This window comes from Bolinopsis microptera, chromosome 11, assembly GCF_026151205.1.
Source record: "Bolinopsis microptera isolate Bmic1 chromosome 11, MBARI_Bmic_1.0, whole genome shotgun sequence".
In the NCBI taxonomy this organism is placed as follows: domain Eukaryota; kingdom Metazoa; phylum Ctenophora; class Tentaculata; order Lobata; family Bolinopsidae; genus Bolinopsis; species Bolinopsis microptera.
Genome location: NC_087082.1, coordinates 8,749,036 through 8,767,570, shown reverse-complemented (window position 1 = coordinate 8,767,570; position 18,535 = coordinate 8,749,036). Strand labels below are relative to the sequence as shown.

The 18,535-nt window shown below is 37.4% G+C and overlaps 1 protein-coding gene across 2 annotated transcripts; it reads left to right on the top strand.

Annotated features, from left to right (window-relative positions):
- Window positions 1-1,745: 1,745 nt before the first annotated feature.
- LOC134823441 (serine/threonine-protein kinase OSR1-like) lies at window positions 1,746-16,266 on the top strand. Of its 2 annotated transcripts, none has more exons than XM_063834897.1 (13): window positions 1,746-1,856; window positions 2,062-2,160; window positions 2,470-2,604; window positions 2,833-2,949; window positions 3,127-3,346; window positions 5,957-6,095; window positions 6,802-6,913; window positions 10,298-10,430; window positions 13,020-13,115; window positions 13,327-13,454; window positions 13,758-13,913; window positions 14,109-14,262; window positions 14,535-16,266. In XM_063834897.1, the coding sequence occupies exons 1-13, from the start codon at window positions 1,770-1,772 to the stop codon at window positions 14,597-14,599; spliced, it is 1,641 nt and encodes a 546-aa protein (XP_063690967.1). In that variant the 5' UTR covers window positions 1,746-1,769; the 3' UTR covers window positions 14,600-16,266. The 2 variants fall into 2 exon arrangements, with proteins under 2 accessions (XP_063690967.1, XP_063690966.1); XM_063834896.1 differs by having other exon boundaries at window positions 13,312-13,454; window positions 14,535-15,852.
- The last annotated feature ends 2,269 nt before the right edge of the window (window positions 16,267-18,535 follow it).

Genomic DNA, 18,535 nt, shown 5'->3' with positions numbered 1-18,535 from the left:
AGCTGTGTCTCCAATGTCTCCAGGACACGTCTCCGCACCCTATCTTTTCAAAAAAGACAAGAGACATTGGAGACATTGAAGACGTGTCATGCCCCCCTATAGTTTGCAACAAAACTTTTTGTTAACATTTTCTTTTTCTTGGTCTCACTAACTTGACAATCAGTGGCGTAACGAAGGGCCTCGCTGATCACGCTGTGCAGGGGGGAGGGGGCCATCTTAGGGGGCGCCAAATCGTTATTTGAATGTGGGACAATTTAAATAAACTTAACTGAGGTACTAGCAAAACTACACGTTTTTCTCTAGAACACACTTTTTTAGAGATTTTACCAGCGTATCCTCTAAAATCACCTAATTTGTTTCAATTTTAGGGAAGGGCCCCAAAAGGGGAGAGGGACACCAAAAGGCGAGGGGGGCGCCATCCAGTGGCGTAACGTTGCCTGTTGGTGCCCCCTGCTGAAAAAGAGCCCCCCTGTTGGCGCCCCCTCCCCCTTTTGGCACCTCTCCCTAAAATTGGACAAATTAGATGATTTTAGAGGATACACTGGTAAAATCTCTAAAAAATTGTGTTTCTGGAGCAAAACACACAGTTTTGCTATTACTGTAGTTAAGTTTTTCCAAATTTACCCACATTCAAACAATGATTTGGCGCCCCCTAAGATGGCACAGCAGTGCGGGGGGCGCAAGCAACGTTATGCCACTGTTGACGATGTTTTAATGTTCAATTTATCGTTATTTAAAATAGCTTTTGGCAGTGTTTTAATGACTTATTTAAACATTCTCTGTTCATTTGGTTGACAACAAGCTAATCAACTTCTGGTGCTCATTAAAACGAAACATGAGATATGAGTCTGGAAACTCATTATATTTATCAAATACTGAACATAAGATGTCACTTATCATATTTAGCTCTCCTCAGGGATGCCATGTGCAATAATTCCCTAGGGGGGTAAGCTAAGAACTTCCTAAGGTCTATGCAGTACTGCAGTTGACTCAGCTGTGTGGTCACAAAACATTGTTTAGGATTAAATAAGTAGAGCAGAGATTCCTTCAATTCTAAAATTCTTGGCAGTAAATATGCCTAACTATTCCAATGCACGGCCAAAAAATTCCCAATAGGTAGCCATGAAGGTAGCCATGAAGGTAGTCACGTATTTCAAATATATCTTCCTAGCCAATTTCACATTTAAGCCACAGGGCCTGACTGATATATTGGGTTAAGCAACCTCTAATCTCCATGCAATAGGGTCTGCCTTGTTCTTATCAGAGCCATTCCATACTGCCTAGATTTGAAACATATGAGACCAGTCTAGACTTCTAAATTTAGCCATTGAAAACTAAGGTAGGCTAAGAATAGAAACAAGATATAATGCCTGTCTGTGACTCAAACATAGATGACCTTTTACTATCTAATTGTAAGGAGCCAAAATAATCAACTTTTTAAGGCAACAACTTAGCTTAGTTCTGAGCTCAGAATTAGTCCAGTAGTTTCTTAAATAACATATCTTTAATAGTTTATTATCGAATTGTTGAGTAAACTGTAAATGTCAAAGTGTGTCCAACGTTTCATTTATGGCCAGAAATTTTCCGACAGTTAAGTATTTTCTTTATTTCCAAAATCCTTAAATATTGATCTTTAATTTGTAGCAACACTCCCATGTCATGATTGTATGTATGTAATTTTTTACTGTGCAAAACTAAGTTCCTTTCCATCCTCCCTTTACACCTTCTATGCTTTGTACAGGTATAGTGAACTGAATATTATTGTAGGTATGGCTGCCTCCGAGCAGTGGCCCACCAACAAGGAGGATTATGAACTTCTTGATGTCATTGGCACTGGTGGCACTGCCAGCGTTCAAGTAAGAAAATATCACATGTTATAGATTTGTAAATACATAGTTTTAAGACCTTGCACGTCAGTGTTATGCATCGATGATTTGATTGTCCACTCCCATAAATTTACAGTTTTGGAATGTCATTATTTCCACTCTTTAGGTTTTGTTAAACAGTTACTAATTACTCAAATCTATTATATAATACATTTTTAATATTCGAAATCCTCAGATTGCTCTTTGCAAGCCCAGAAACGAGAAAGTTGCTATCAAAAGAATAGATCTTGATAAGACAGAATTCAGCATTGAAAAAGTGATAGAAGAAGTCAATGTAAGTTTATTACTCAACAGTACTAATTATAATATGAGTATTTTTCTTTGTTGAGCTTGTGTAACAATTTGATATAAAGTTACAGCTCTGTAACTTTATTTTATATATCAAATGGTTACACAAACATAATGGTTACTTCTCTTCATTAACAAGAACTGCTTAATTACACATACAATTCATCGGAATTTACAAAATAGTGAAAGCCTTGAAATTGCTCTCCAAACAGACGTCATAATAATTTGCGAAAGCATAATAATTTGTGAAAGCAAAATGATTTGCCTAAATTAACCTTCACTTTCTACTTTTCAGGTTATGTCAAAGTTTGCTCATGAGAGTATAGCACAGTACTTTACGGCATTTGTGGTGAAGCTGGAGTTGTGGGTCGTGATGCGGCTATACGGGGGAGGCTCTGTGCTCGATGTTATGAAACACATCGTGAAAACTGTATGTACCAGTCTCTAGTGAACTTTATTTAACTTACTCCTGATAAGTTGAGACTAGGCTGGAAAGTCTTCTTCAACTTATTAGCAACTTAGAAACCTTCCTCTAGATGTACAATTATTAGAACATGATTTATTGACCGAATGTACCAATATAGAAATACGTAATCAATAAATTAAGTTTTAAACTGATTAATAACAAATGTGACCTAATATATTTTAAATCCTACAGGAAGGCAAGACTGGAGGGGGTATTCTAGATGAGGTTACAATTGCTACAATCCTAAAAGAAGTTCTGAAAGGCTTGGAATATGTGCACAGTAATCAATATATCCACAGAGATGTCAAAGTAGGTTGCATATATAATCGGATTGATCGTTTCAGAACACTTTTACCCCAAATAGTCGATATAATGACTTGGTTAAAGGTAGGATGTAGCAGATCTAATTTAATTACAAAGAATGATACAGTAGGGCACAGTGTTACAGTAGGACACAGTAATTCAAAATATTTGTAACTCTTCCAGGCGAGTAACATTCTCCTGGGAGAAGACGGTTCAGTGGTGCTCACAGATTTTGGAGGAAGTGGTCTAATCTACGACCAGAGTGACAGGAAACAGAAGACAAGGCGCACCTTTGTCGGTACCCCCTGTTGGATGGCACCAGAAGTTATGGAACAAGTTGTGGGGTACAACGAGAAGGCGGATATATGGAGCTTTGGGATAACCGCCATTGAGCTGGCAGTCGGTAGGTTACATAATTCAGTTACATCCCATGAAAAAGAATTCAAACAATTTCTATTTTTTGTTTGCAGTCCCGGCCCCCCGGGTGTAAATATATTATCTTCAGAGCCCCTTTTACTATAATACAAGAGTGTCAGTGTCGTATTTGAGAGATTGGAAGTGCGCAGGATTAATTTGAAATGTTATTTCATTAATATTTGATTATGTCAGTACAAAATTACAGGTGGGAGTGTGCATGTCATGCTGTCACTGCTTGTGTTTGATAAATCATTGTATACTCGTGTCTGGTGTCTATTTCAAATTACATCTAGCAATCTTCTGCCCTATAATAATTGTATGATTGAATTATGGGCTAGATTCACCTCAAAGTGGAGAGGTACAGCGCGCACATTTCTATACATTGTTATACACAATACAACATTGTTATACACAATACAACATGGTACTATGGCATCAGTATACATTCTTATATATATAATATATCATATACATTGTTAGTAAGTACAGACTACTGCAGATCACATTACACAGTTGTAATACATATTACTCAGCCCGCCGATCCTATAATCGAACAGTCTTGATAAGTAAATATCAAGCAAGTGAAATTATACACTCGACTGTTTAACAAATGCTAGTCTCAGAACGATCATTAAAGATGATGAAGTCTTTAATAAGTCTGGATTTAAAAAGTATGGAAAACAAGTACAAAGGCTCTTTTCAGAAAGTTTAGTTCTTCCCAAGTTATGTTTTGATTTTCGACTTTATGTTCCACCAACTAAATTACTCTGAGCTGAATCACGTGACATGTTGCAGTGGTCAGCAGGTTAAGTTGTCAAATTGTTTGAAATAAGTTACCACGAAGTTTTATAGAGAACAAGTTCAATTAGCCGGCATTCTTGAAGGTAAGTAAATTTGGGATAATTTTTCCGGCAATTCAAAAATTCAGGGTTTTACTGTATTATATGAACGACAGTGCCACGACAGTGCCACGACAGTGCCACGACAGTGCCAAGACAGTGCCACGACAGTGCCAAGACAGTGCCACGACAGTGCCACGACAGTGCCACGACAGTGCCACGACAGTACCGCGACAGTGCCGCGACAGTGCCGCGACAGTGCCGCGACAGTGCCGCGACAGTGTCATCGGGATCCGGATGTATGACCGATTTTTGCAAGTTTTCTTGGAAAACCCGATTCAGTTAACATCGTGTAGAGTTAAAAATATTTCTAAACATTCCTCAAGATAATATCAAATATATTTATACATGATATAACTCAAGTATAAAACTTACATTGTAATTTGTAACGGCACATCTTAACCAATACCTGGCTCCTCCCGTACTTAATTGCTTTAGTAATCGCAATTAATGCTATCAATATATTTCATGCAGCAACTCTCATTGTTAATAGATTAATTTGCCCCCGAGTTCGGGCGTAAAGGTATCTGGAATGCGTAGGAAGAATTACGTATCCGAATTCCTGACATACTTTCTGCGATGAATCCAGACTTTGACATTCGATATAAAATTTAAAGCTCCCTCTCTTAGCAACTTCCAAGCCCCCGTATTTGGGGATTCCTTTCCAATATGTCATAATCGATCAAACTGCATATTTTGTTACAGATAATAGCTCAACTCAGCTGCCTAATGTATGCTCATACATTTTAACGCTACTCTGTGAATTTCTATATTTAAAAGCAGCTAAGATGGTTATAATCATAACTTTAGGCTAAGCACGTGAATATAAATATCTGGTGTGTATCAAAAATGCCGCCAATTTTATAGTAATCTTGACGTATCATGTGCTATATAAGACGTGTTAAAACTAAGAATGTCCCTACTGTTTACCTAATACCTAGTAGCAGCAGTACGGAGAAGAATCAAAAGTGAACAGTCACGTACTAACTCTAGCTCTTGATTACAGTCTTGTCACAATATGCTGAATAACCTGAATAAATTGAATATTCACGCCCAGGGATATAATTAGACCAAGTTCCTTGTTTTTTCTTCTTCAGACAAAGTGATCCCCTCATTGTGTGCCACTCGACAGCATCGTACAATTAGATATCAACCACTCTTTTATCTGATCTAGACGGTGCGTACCACAATCATTGCGGGCATTGTGGTACACAATGCCCATCATTTAATTTTAACGCACGTGGCGTGTCGTGTGGTGCGTTATATACCGCCTAGTAAAACTGGATCTCACCTAAAGTCACGTATTACACAATTGAGAATCTTGCACTGTGATACATGTTACCAATCACGGGGACTTCCTAGGCTTAAATAATTACCCATTAGCACCTTTTATTGTTGCAATAGTGATGCGGTGATAGATTAACAGCCACTAGACTGCTTGCTCAATAATGATAATTAATGTTAATTTATTAAAGGGCGTTATTTAAACCCCAATCTCATCACTTCCGTGCTTTATCAAGATTGTCTAGTAATTACATGGCAGAAATGTACCATGTTAACATAATATGTTCAAGTGATGACACAATATACATCCAATGACCACCACTTTGGTAATATAACCTCTAATTGTTCTAAAAATTCCTTATAATTTAGATTACTCGTTTGTTATCTTTATCGTGATCTTACGATCCTCACAGGTAAAGCACCTTACCACAACTACCCTCCGATGAAGATATTAATGATGATTCTTGGGAGAGATCCACCAACCCTCGATGACTGCATGGTTGACGGCGATAATGCTAAATATTCCAAACAGTTCAAGAAAATTATCGAAAAGTAAGTTATTTGTGGAGTGCTTTATTTAGTTTGGTTAAATACTGAAATTATACCTTATCGACCCTTGGAAGTTTTCCTGCACTAATTCATCGTCTCGTAAAGAAGTATTTTGGGCCGGAAAACATAACGCTAGATGTACATAAAAGGCCGGTAAAACTCTTCACCACCCAAACATTCCCGAATCATTTCCTCTAAATAAACCACTTCGTGTATTTTTAGAACAAGTTGGTACGAAAGTACGTCCCAATATGGTCAATCTTGAAAATGTATTCCACAATGTTGTCTAAAAGAGAAGAGTAAGATCTACTAGGTGTTCTTTATCTCATCAAAAAATATTAATACTGACCAAAGTTATGGGCCTTTAAAAGTTTAAAGATCAACACCTCGGTTTCCTAAAAATTATTATTAATTTGTCAACTTCAATCCTAGATTCGGGAATGAATTTGATAAAATGATTATTTTTGGGAAATCATGATTGAAATTCGTACGTGATATGGAATAACACATACGCGCTGACCTTTAAGGACTCATTACTTTGCTTTGGCCAGTACAAGATCAATAATTTTTGATGAGATTAATCATTAAGATAATCTTTTTCTCTCCTTTGCCAGAAAACATAATTTAATCAATTTTCATGATTGAAATAATATGCATTCATCAATGATCACATACCAGTCTCTGAATTAATCTAACATTAACCCATCAGATGTTTGGTGAAAGATCCAGCCAAAAGACCTTCCGTAGCAGAGATAAAGAAAGATCCGTTCTTCAAGAAAGCCAAAGATAGGCAGTGGATCATCGATCATCTTGTTCACAAGGTCGGTAGATTTACAGCGATGATCAGCTCATACAAGTTATATCTATTTCACTAATTTATGGTTTCACAATATTCAAATAAATGAAAAGTTAATAAACTGCCCCTCACTACTCACTTTATGTTGTGGTGAAATACATAACATGAAGTCTATTCGTATCTTCTCCTGTTTAATTGTTTGATCGGGTTAGTTTTAAGTTGATCTTGTTGCCATCGCCATTGGATAGAAAAGATGTCGTTAAAACTTACAGATCTCGTCAGTCCGGGAGTGAGTTTGTACTATTGTAGTATTAAGTAGGGAGCATCACGATTAACGGCTATCGACAGACAAAGTGAAACAAGGGAAATTACTGGTAAAACTAAATGAAAATAAACGTTTCGGCACTCATAGTTAGGGTCCACCTTACTTGCTTGTTTTAGTTCCTATAGTTGGGCTCGCATACTTAAGTAAGACCCTTGTAATTTATTATCAGTAATCTTAGTGAAACGCCAATGAGTGCCGAAACGTCGATTATTTTCATTATATTTTCACTTTATTTCCTTTCTTTCACTTTGGCTGTCGCTCGAGAGCCATGATGCTCCCTACTAAACAATAGAATGTAATAAATTTAGAAATATTGATGAAACCTTACCCGTACTTAGGCCACGAATAATGAATATTATGTTTTTTGACCCGTGTGGGCAACATTAAATTTTAAACATTTGGGCCCTTGGCCTTGGTATTGTTCGGCAGTAATCAGAAATACCAACGACCATCCTTTGGTTAGAAGCAAAAAAGCTTTTACGTTGTTGATAGAAACATATCTATCATCAGTTATCTCTGCCGAATTAACCGTATTAATTCGATGTAAATCGAATATCATGCTATAAATTAAGGATTTATAAATCCATTGGAATTAATTACAATAGTATACGCACAAATGCGTATACTTTTGTAATTAATTCCATTGACCGATCGACAAAGATTATTGAATTTTCATAATATGTCTATTGTTTTCATTTCTAAATCATTTTGGATATATTTGTTAATTAATAATGAATATAGAACAATTTTACAACGTTTCATTCGTATTGGAAATAATCCGCATAATTCATAAATTTCCAGTGCAGTATTGCATGCGGGTCCCTTGGCCCGTTCAACTCCTGAACAAAATCAAAAAGAGGGTTAGTAGCTTTAATGTCTATAATAGTAACGTGGACATAATATCTTACTCTTTGATTGGTTGTCAGCAATTTGCAATACTAATGCGATGAAACGTTTTCTCGCAACATTTCTGTAACACCTTAAATGGGCGGCTAACGGTTCGTGTCCCTAATATGGTGTTGAAATCACCGAGAAGTAAGGTGGGGTTGAATCCTGATTACACTTCTTCAACCCTGATGTAACCTCCATCTGACCCATCTCGCCTGACATTATTTATTTTTACACAACACCTCACAAACCATTGAGAAAGGGTATCCTATTTCAATATTATTTATCATGTATTAGCAACACCACCACGGAGAGAGAGAGAGAGAGAGGATTGAGTCAGAGTAAATCATACCGTACTGGCTTTGTGAGTGACCTAACAATTACTTCCACACGTGGGCTACGTCAGTGTGTCACGTGCAGCCTTACTACTGTCACATTGTCACGCGTGATTACAGATCACGTGCTACGTCACTGGCCCACGTGCTACGTCACGATAGCACGTGGGCTATTACAGAGTATATGAGGCTCCGTTAGTTGGAGTGAGTTGTTATTTATAAGCTGACAGGTAGAATCGGTGTGCTGCGTGTGTTATTATTACAAAGAGTCCGCCTCACTTGAAACACAACACGGTCTACATATTGTGAGGTTTTAAAAACGTTTGCTTGTTTGTTTTAGAAACTAGTTCTTGTGTAAGGTTTCTAGTTAGGTGTTATTCATGTTGGGGTATTGGTGTTACTGCTACCACTGTACCAATGTCAACTCCCACTTAAAGGTGAGATCAAACTCTGCTGTTATTTATTAACTTAATAACTTTATAAACGTTTTAACCAGACTAAAGTAATGTTTCTTCTGATCAAACGGTCTCGTCTCCTTTTGTAAGGTTTTATTGTTTTTTGTGATGTCTCTGAAACCCTAGCTGCTAGAACTTGTCGTGTTCAATTTGCACTTGTCAAAACCACGACCATACCCTTCTATCACAATCATTATAGCGACAAGATAATGATCATTTAAATAATGTTGGCTTTGTTAAAAGTACCATGATTCTCGTCGTAGTACAGTGAAAACCATCGCTGTGGGAAGTATGAGTACCGGTTCTCGTGCCTGCAGCTGCATTTTACATGTTGATTGATGATGAATAATTACAAGTTTTAAAAACAGTTAATAAATTAACACACAGCACACAAAGTATGTGTACTTCTCCAGCTCACTTTTTTTACAGAACATTCTCTCTCTCTCCGATTATTACACGTATAACAGTAAGTTAAACCACCAGTTGATATCCAGCATATCCAACATATATATTACACGTGGTGTGGTTTGTTAAAATGTGTGTACAGTTGACATGGTCTCTCATTCACACATAACATAATAGAGTATGTTATACATCACATGGTGTGTGTGTGTTGTTAAGGGGGTTACATCATCATCATCATGTAAATACAACAAACACACACACACACACACACTCACACTCACACAGACGGACGCACAAACTCACATACAGTATGTTTACTGAGACACACACACGGACGCACAAACTCACATACAGTATGTTTACCGAGACACACACACGGACGCACAAACTCACATACAGTATGTTTACTGAGACACACACACGGACGCACAAACTCACATACAGTATGTTTACTGAGAGTATGACAGGCCTCAGTAAAGCAGGGCTCCGTAAAGTAGTGCTATATTAGTAGTAGTAGTGCTATATTTTAGGTTATCCTCTCTCACGGGGAGTTAAAATATAATGTGTATCTGACTATTACACTACTCTAGTAGTATATGTAACTCTCTCGCAGCAAGCTTCGAGAACTTCCATTTTATGCGGACGAAAACCCCAAAATGTACGTTGGAAACGCGATTCATACGTCTCGGTTTTTATCTGTTTCTCAAGAAATGGCTGAGTCATTTTTTATCCGCTTCTCAGGAACTTGCTTACTCTAATAATAACTCACCTGGAGATTATCTTGTGCAGGGCGCCACAACCATCAACTTCCCCTAAACATCACTAATCGACACGATTTCCAGCACTTTTCACTCACAGCGCCACAGTTTCCACCCAACTGTGACTCATTAAAAGAAAACCATCCATTGTTAAACCCACAGATCTCAGCAGACTGAAACCAGACTTAAATACACAACTGACCACACAGCCTTAGTATGCAACTAACACGTGGTTATTTTCAGGGATTAACAACAGCTAAACGAGGTCAGAAAGTTAAACGTGTTCCTGGCGAGAGTGGGAGGTTGCACCAAACTGCTACTGGGTGGGAGTGGAGTGATGATGATTACGATGAGCGAGACTCTAAACCTAAATCAAGTATGAAACACAACTATTGGGGGGCCGGGGGGGGGGGGGAGGGGTGTATTAGTTGTGACTTGTGTATCTAAACCCAGACCAAGCTTGTGATATCAGATTGTAATTGTAGGGGATGTTTATATGTTTGTAATTATGGCTGTGTTGCACCACATTATATTTGAGGTAAGGTACATACAGTGGACCTGGAAAATTTAGAGAGCTGCTGGTTTCTTTTCAGGGTTAGTAGGTCAGTGACTTAAATCTAAATAACTTGTTACTTGCAATGTTAAGAGACAATATCTTGGCAAATATCCAATAAATCCATGAGCCCGATGATAAGGATGCTCACTTCGTGGCTGAGCTGCATTGAGCCGTATTGAGCTGCCTTAGCTTCGAACTCACTACCTACTGATATAAGTAGGCGGAGGATCTAGCCTCTGAGCTACCCTACTCTCATAATTGTTACTTGCCTCTTTTTCCGAGCTGAACAACTTTGTTTTGACACGTGATAAATACCCGTTCATATGATTGGTCGTTGTTGTCAGCTCATTGGTAAATCACCGGCACGTGTCATAGTAAATTTGGCCGTCGACGAGAAACAAAGGTCGGTCAGAGGGTAACTTCACTCCTGAACACAATCAGTCCTAGTGAGTCTCCGGAAAAAGTGGTTTGATAAACATTTCCCGGAGCAATTTGTGACGCAAACAGGTCTTTATTCTTTATTCTGAAATGGCACAGTACAAAAATAAACGTGTCTCGTTCTATTTTGGGATTTCCTGGCCGTGGCCATTCTCATTAGGAAAATATAATCACCCAGGAACATCTTATTATAATTCCTGTTATGATCTTGGCGTGGATCAGGAATTCCGTCGGTAACTCTAAATGTACTATTGTAACATTTTACAACAACTCAACGCATTTGAAAATGTGCACCGAATCAGGCCTTTTACAACACGATAATAACATTCAAACGAGGCTAATTAGTAACATGTTAGAATTAAGTGGGCTGCATTTTATTTTAAGCAAGTCGTAAGCAGGCTCCCTCATTAAACCGGCGCATATATCTAACTCATTATAAAATTTAAAAATATGTTTCATATTTTGTTATAAATTGTGGATTATTCTGGACCTACTATACAGCATTGTATGTATAATGTGTGTAATGCGCTGTGCTCTGTTTTTAGATGTGTACATACATAAAATATATATTCGATCAAGTGCTCTTTGATGTGGATATAGCCTGTTTGGTACTGCGTTCATTACAGATGTAGTCTATTGATTTAAACTGTAAAGCAAAGTTAAATCTAGACTTCCTGTAACGAAGTTAAAGATTTTTCATGAAAAAATATGATGGGAGGAGTTTTTAGTGCAGTAAAATGTTCCTTATTTAAAATACATAGATTTGTTACGTGATGTTCGTGATAGCACGTGGTATACACGTGGTATACACGTGGTATACACGTGGTATACGCGTGTATACACGTGGTATACACGTGGTATACACGTGGTATACACGTGGTATACACGTGGTATACACGTGGTATACACGTGGTATAAACGTGGTATACACGTGGTATACACGTGGTATACACGTGGTATACACGTGGTATACACTACACCCATTATGCACCTGCTCAATACACACTTCAAATTCATTAAGCATCATGTTTGATGAATATATCGCACGTATTGACCGTGCATAACTGCACAGGATCAAACATAATGTCATAATAACAGTATATAAAAGGGTGGTATAGAAGTATGATAAACAGTTCAAGTAAAGTTGTCAACAAGAACTGAAGGGTATCCTTTGCTGTACTACTATATTTTACTGAGTACCAACTGCCAGATAGCAATAATCACGCACACAAATTGGGGTGGGGTATTATACCAATTTCATCGGTAGATTAGAATGTGGACTGTGAGTAGATGTGTGTGAAATACATTTATCATATCAGTTTGCAAAACTCTGTGCCGTCTTACAATATTATGTAGATTTGAAGCGCGAGGATTGTTCTAGATGGAGGTGTGAATACTGTATGTGCGACGGCCGACCTGTGATTATTTTCTTGTTTGTCAGCTTTTTTCGTGTGGTCGTAGGAATACTTTGATTTATTTGACTGAATAGAAAAATTAATGCAATTAAGAAACCTCTCACAATTAATCAGCTGTAGTGCCATGCTAGAAATCCTCAGATATGTGACACAGACTATAAAACTTAACGGAACACGCGATAACATTTAACATGTTATGAAAACCTTCTTTTTCGCGCAAATTTCACGCGCCTAGCGCGCAAATATAATGGATAAATATAATGTGGACCCGGTAAGTAGCGCGCTGGTTACTTTGCATTCTCGGCGATGATAATTACGTTTGACTCTATCAGTAAAGTAAAGCGACATAAGATACCATAAAATGTACCTGTCATTACCAAATACCAGTATCCTGAACCAACCCTATTATGAGCTAAGTGTAATTGATCATGCCGTTAGCCGATTACGGTGCCTGTTACGGGATACCATGTACCCACTACGTAAAAGGATTGTAGTTTTGCAGTTTTACGTTTTAGATGATTTGGTATTATAAACTTATAGAGACTTCCCATTTTAGGCGAGAACAAGACGAATTCAGGAGAAGATGAAAAAGTTCCGGCCGGGTCCCCATCTACAGCCGACCCCGGAAACCACCAGCAACTCCTCATCACTTGTAAGACGTTGTTTGATTTTCTTTCCTCGTTTCACCAAACCTTACTGTTTACACATTTATTTCCATATTGATGCCAGTATTTCACTTGCCTTACAATGTAAATTATGCGACTTGTATTACTATGTATGCTTAAATTCGAACTTTTTTGTGTCTTAAATTCCCAGTGCATGTATTTCTATATCCTGATGGAACACAGCATCCCCCCTTTCAGCACAGCAATACCAAGCGACCCTACAGGAAGCCTGGAGAAACCTGGCCCTTCTCGAACAGAAACCTGACATATCTACCTTGACAGATAAGATAAAAGAAATACTCGATGATCTTTCCTGTGAGCTTAAGGTGAGGATAATTTTATTCTCAGAAATTCATGTGACACGTGTTGATAGTTCTGATAAGCTTTGTTAGGATTCAACACGTGCACCACTTTTCTTGCTATTCTAGATTCGTCTTCAATTTGAAATCAAGAGGCATAATTCATTGATTCGCTTACGTTATCACTAACTAATGCATTGAAATAATCAACAGCATTTCGGAACCCTCTTACTTTGGCGGTTTAAACAATATTTAATCAATCTCCAATCTATACTGTTTGCTTTGTTTACATCTACGTCTAAAATTATTCAATCCACGTGTTTTCTTTAGATAACACCAGAAGTTGTTCAAAAGCTGTGGGATATTAACAAAAGTATCAACGAACTTTTGAAGGATACTGATAAGAGGCTGCCCGCTGACTTATCGTTAAAAATACGGATGAGGAATATTGATAATCGTCTGAATGATATCTGTTTTCCATTTACGGTAAGTACTCAAGGTCATCGATGTGATAAACAAATTGAATTACTAAGCTTGGGGTGTTATCTCTGATTATTTTAACAGTGTTTATTTTAGAATAAAAAAGCGTTGGATTCGTCACGGTCACATCACGAAAACGGTTGAATAAGAGTATAAAATTATGTCACCAAGAATGTTCTTTCTAACCAAAACATATTTCAGATTGGAATGGACACACCGATACAATTAGCAGCAGAGTTAGTAAACGCTGGCCACATCAACCCCAAAACAGCGAACGCCACATCAAAAGCCATACAGTATATTATCGACCATTACCCTGTTTGTAAAGTCACAACTTTCAAACTTTCTGAAATAGGTAAGAAAAATATCTTGAGCATTTTCCAGTATTCAGATAAGTTTTTATATCAATTGCCGTATAGTTTGACCTACCTTAACTTCTAAAACGTAAATTTTTGATCACTGCGTTTATCTGGCGGTACTATGTTTTTCGTAACTAAAACCTTGTTCAGTACTCATAGAGTTAAAAAAGTATATCCACCAACAGTTACCTTACATTACATGGACATCGTATCTTGATGTTATCTGTAATCTGTTCATATTATCTTATCTTAATGCACTTCTTATCAGGATTGTCTGAAAGTGATTATGACGAAGCGAAACTAATCGGCTACGCTCAACTGTCTGCGACATAACGATTACCTAGATCTGGGGTATATTATAAATTTTGTAGATTGGAATACAGTCGATCTCTCAGTCCAGCTCTACTTCATATCGTGTCGTGGCGATTAAAAGGATAAAAAATGAACGATAAAAAGCAAGCTCAAAAACTTTTAATTAAACTATAATCCAATTAATCGTCTTGAGTTTATATTTTCTTATGATATGAACAGCAATCTAAGAAAATTATGGAACTTGGATTTAGCCACGTGAATTCATAATCGAATCGTTTTATAGTTGATCATAGCGGTTTTTAGTCTTTATCACAAGTATTTATAAATATTCGTGAAAACGCCCGAGGGCTGGGCTGTTTAGGAACACTGATCATCGATGAAACATGGGCCGCATCGGCTTGGGTTAACGTGTCCCCAGAATGCAGTATTTTTAGACCCTGAAAATTCTGCATAAGTTCTGCATACTATAACCAATAACCATTCCGGTGCGTCCTGCTTCATAGGTTTGACACCTTTGTGGTATCCCGATATTTTTTATTATATTAAACTGTAAAGATGAAAAAAGAACGATTCATACAAGTGCATGAAACGTAAAACATCTTTGTTATCTATGGAGAACCTCCTTCTGATCGTAAAATGTTAAAATGAACAAAATTATTTCCATATGATTCTCGTGTGTGAGTATATTTTAACGAGTTTCAAAAAGTGATTATATTTACGATATCTTCTCTTAAAGTTTCACAATCCAATGATCATGTTCCACCATTTGTTTTACATTATATTGTATTTCGACCTGGGCGAATAATTTTAAAAGGCCCAGGATTTCAAGATTTTCCTAAAAAGCGTTGTCAGTTCAAGTTTAGACTTACATATTATCTATAGTTATACCTGATTAAATTTGAACGGGGGTCAATTAATTAGCATATTGTTCTGTGTTTTGATGTTTAGTGTTAACTTTAAATGTAAATAAATATATTATACGATGTTTCGATCTTTTTGAGGAAAGAATCTTTTTAATGCAGCTGCTGCCAGTTTGCTTTGTCCATTCATGTTTTGGGTGAGCTTAATGATTATGGGCCCATGCATTTTTTGCATTTTTTGTGCACTTCATTTCCCAAATGTGGGCTTTAAATTAGTTCATCTTTTCAAGCAAGATTATTTATGCGTCATATTTAATCATTAACTGAGAATTCAAACGTTACATTACCTCAACATTGCATTCATTGTTTGAGTAACAGGTACGACTTGGATTAGTGATTTCTTCAATATAGCATAGCCAATTGTTTTACTTTACGATTTTCCATCTGTGGATATTTAAAATACGACGGAAACAAAATGATTAATACGTGATGGTTATAATAGAAACTAAGGAACGTTCAGTCAACGAGGCACTGATAAGTTATAATATATTCTAATCTTGATATAATTGCAGACCTAGTATAATAGTCTGCGATTATTGGAAAACTGACCCGGCCGGATGTATAAGATATTGTGATCACAGTCAAACACCACCACGCCGGTAAAAGGAACAGCTCTGTGACATTTCAAAACTTTTTCTGCTGCTGAATTTAAACGAAATCTGGCGTGATCGCGTGAGATGATTTAAGTAGTGTTATTAATTGGGGATACGTTCAATTGATACGTTACCCAGATCATTTCCATTTTCAAGCCCTTTCGTTATCACTTTTACATACAAATATTACTAGTGTTCCAAACCTCCTCCACCCAGGCTCTGGCTAGCTTACCACTTACGTAATGCAAACGATCCTTTACCTGAAAGTGCCCGCCTGTATCCGATCTGTGAAGTTACAGCTGCAAATCTCATCTTGAATTAAACAATCGGCAGACATTAGAAGTGAAGCTGCACCCGTAGTATAGAGACTACTGGATTGTCCATAATCTATCCCAAGGACTGGACAAAAGTCAATCATTAGTGATTACATTCTGTCGATAAAAATAGTACTTACTCCCGATCTGTGATTGTTAACTATGAACTTATGAATAAGAGTACCTGTTGGACGTTGGTGCAGTGAAGATCGTGTGATTACGGTGGCATGCGTCGATGCATAACAGCAGTGGGATTGGAGTAATTTTTATAATGAGGTTGTGAAGTTTATGATCGAATCCGGCACTCTAACTTTGGTCTGGCACCCCAATATTTAACCAGATGGACGGTGCCCGAGTTGAGATGGCTCAAAAGGTGGCGGGGGTTTGGTTATCATTTCATTTATCGGATGTCATGGTTTGGTTGCTGTTGAGTTTGGTCGTTTTCACAGGAATTTCTCCCGCAGCGACGTGTGAAACGAATCATCTACGAAGTGTTTTTGGTAAGTTAAGTTAAGCACTTAGACTACTGCAAATATCATTGATGTCCGAGGAGGTACCGGCCCAGTAATCGAGCAAATAAAAGCTGTCAAGTCGACTAACAGTAACATTGCTAAATTACTATTTCTAATCTTGTGTTCCCTGACAGAGTCAGAAGATCAGCCCACAATAAAGTGGGAAAGCACATCCTCTGGTAGCATATACCCTTATCATCTCCACCAAACACTTTCTGTAAAGTTCACTTCTGATGCAGATGGTGATTTCGAGGTAGTGTAAAAAGGACGAAATATAAATAAACATTTACTGCTTCAGCTTCAGCAGATACTAGATTCAATTACTTGATTCTTGAACGTATTCACCCAATTTAAAAGCCATGATAAAAATAAATCGAATATGTTTTTACTTAGAATTAAGAATTTTCTTGAGGTCGATAAATGCTCATCTCAGGAGATAACCCCAAAAGCTATGCGGTTTTTAGATGATGCTCAATATGAATTGTTTACGATGTGGTGGGACAGAAATGAAGTGAACGTTAAGTTAGACGGTCAGAGCCTTCTCGTTCTTGTAAGTTTAAGTAAATAATTTATCCGGTATCAAAAACTCATAAGTTAATTGATTGATTCAATTTACAATTATTAGGTATACGTCATATCCCAAATTTGTCAGGCAAATATGCAAATTGCAAACACTTAGTCGCAAAGCGCGATAGTATAGTTAATATATGACAATTAGGGCGGGGGGGGGGCTGACTATATTAAAGTATATTATTATTAAATTTAAAGTATATCACCGCCGGCCGGCCCTCAAATCAGGAAAAAACCTGTACATTTTAATATACTTTAATATACTTAAATATACCCAAAATTAGTCGAGCTATATCATGTATATTCTTCGTTTAGACTTTAAAGTATATTAAAGTATAAAAATATGCATTAAACGATTCCCCGTTCAATTTTGGTCGTTACACAGTACATTAACTTACAGAATCAAGAAAGTTATAAAACTTTTTAATGCTTCTCGCAACCACTTTAGATCGACGAAATGCGCTACTGGGCCTCGCCGAGCTGCGAAGAATTGACATGACACGTCAATTATAAACTTTCAAACGTATCAAATTGGATGTGCTTTCGGTAGAACTAGAAATATATCTTTACAATTAATTAATAGTAAGATTGTTGAGGTTTGCCGTTGGCAGTGGCACATATATTAGGTTAAACGATTCCGCTCTTCTGATCAGCAGCGGACGAAATAAGTCAAATTATAAGTGCACCCAAATTGACGGCATCTAGCGGGAGGCCTAGCTCAAGCTGCTTTCCGGGATCGCATTGCAATAATTTATTGCATCTTTTAAATTGTATAAAATTTTACGGACAAAATGATCCCAAGGCCAGGGGGTCTTCCAACCCACCGCTTCGGCGGGTAGTTGATACATCTTTTACAAGCAAAAGCCGCCAACCTTAGAGAGAATATCTTCGATCAGATTTGCAAGGGTTTTGCTTGACCGTCCTTTTATTTCCAGTTTCCGCTCTCATTAGCGATTCATCAAGCGCTTTTTCCATGGGATTTATTTTCGTTGACTTACATATTGCGTAGTCTGAACTCTGAGTCTGATATCATTGTGGTAATTCAATT

Excerpts from the sequence above, each read along its gene's own strand:
- LOC134823441 (XM_063834896.1), top strand. The coding sequence starts at position 1,770 with ATGGCTGCCTCCGAGCAGTGGCCCACCAACAAGGAGGATTATGAACTT. Across the intron at positions 6,096-6,801 it reads TTCAAGAAAATTATCGAAAA|ATGTTTGGTGAAAGATCCAG; the intron begins GTAAGTTATTTG and ends TTAACCCATCAG. Across the intron at positions 13,455-13,757 it reads ATCTTTCCTGTGAGCTTAAG|ATAACACCAGAAGTTGTTCA; the intron begins GTGAGGATAATT and ends TGTTTTCTTTAG.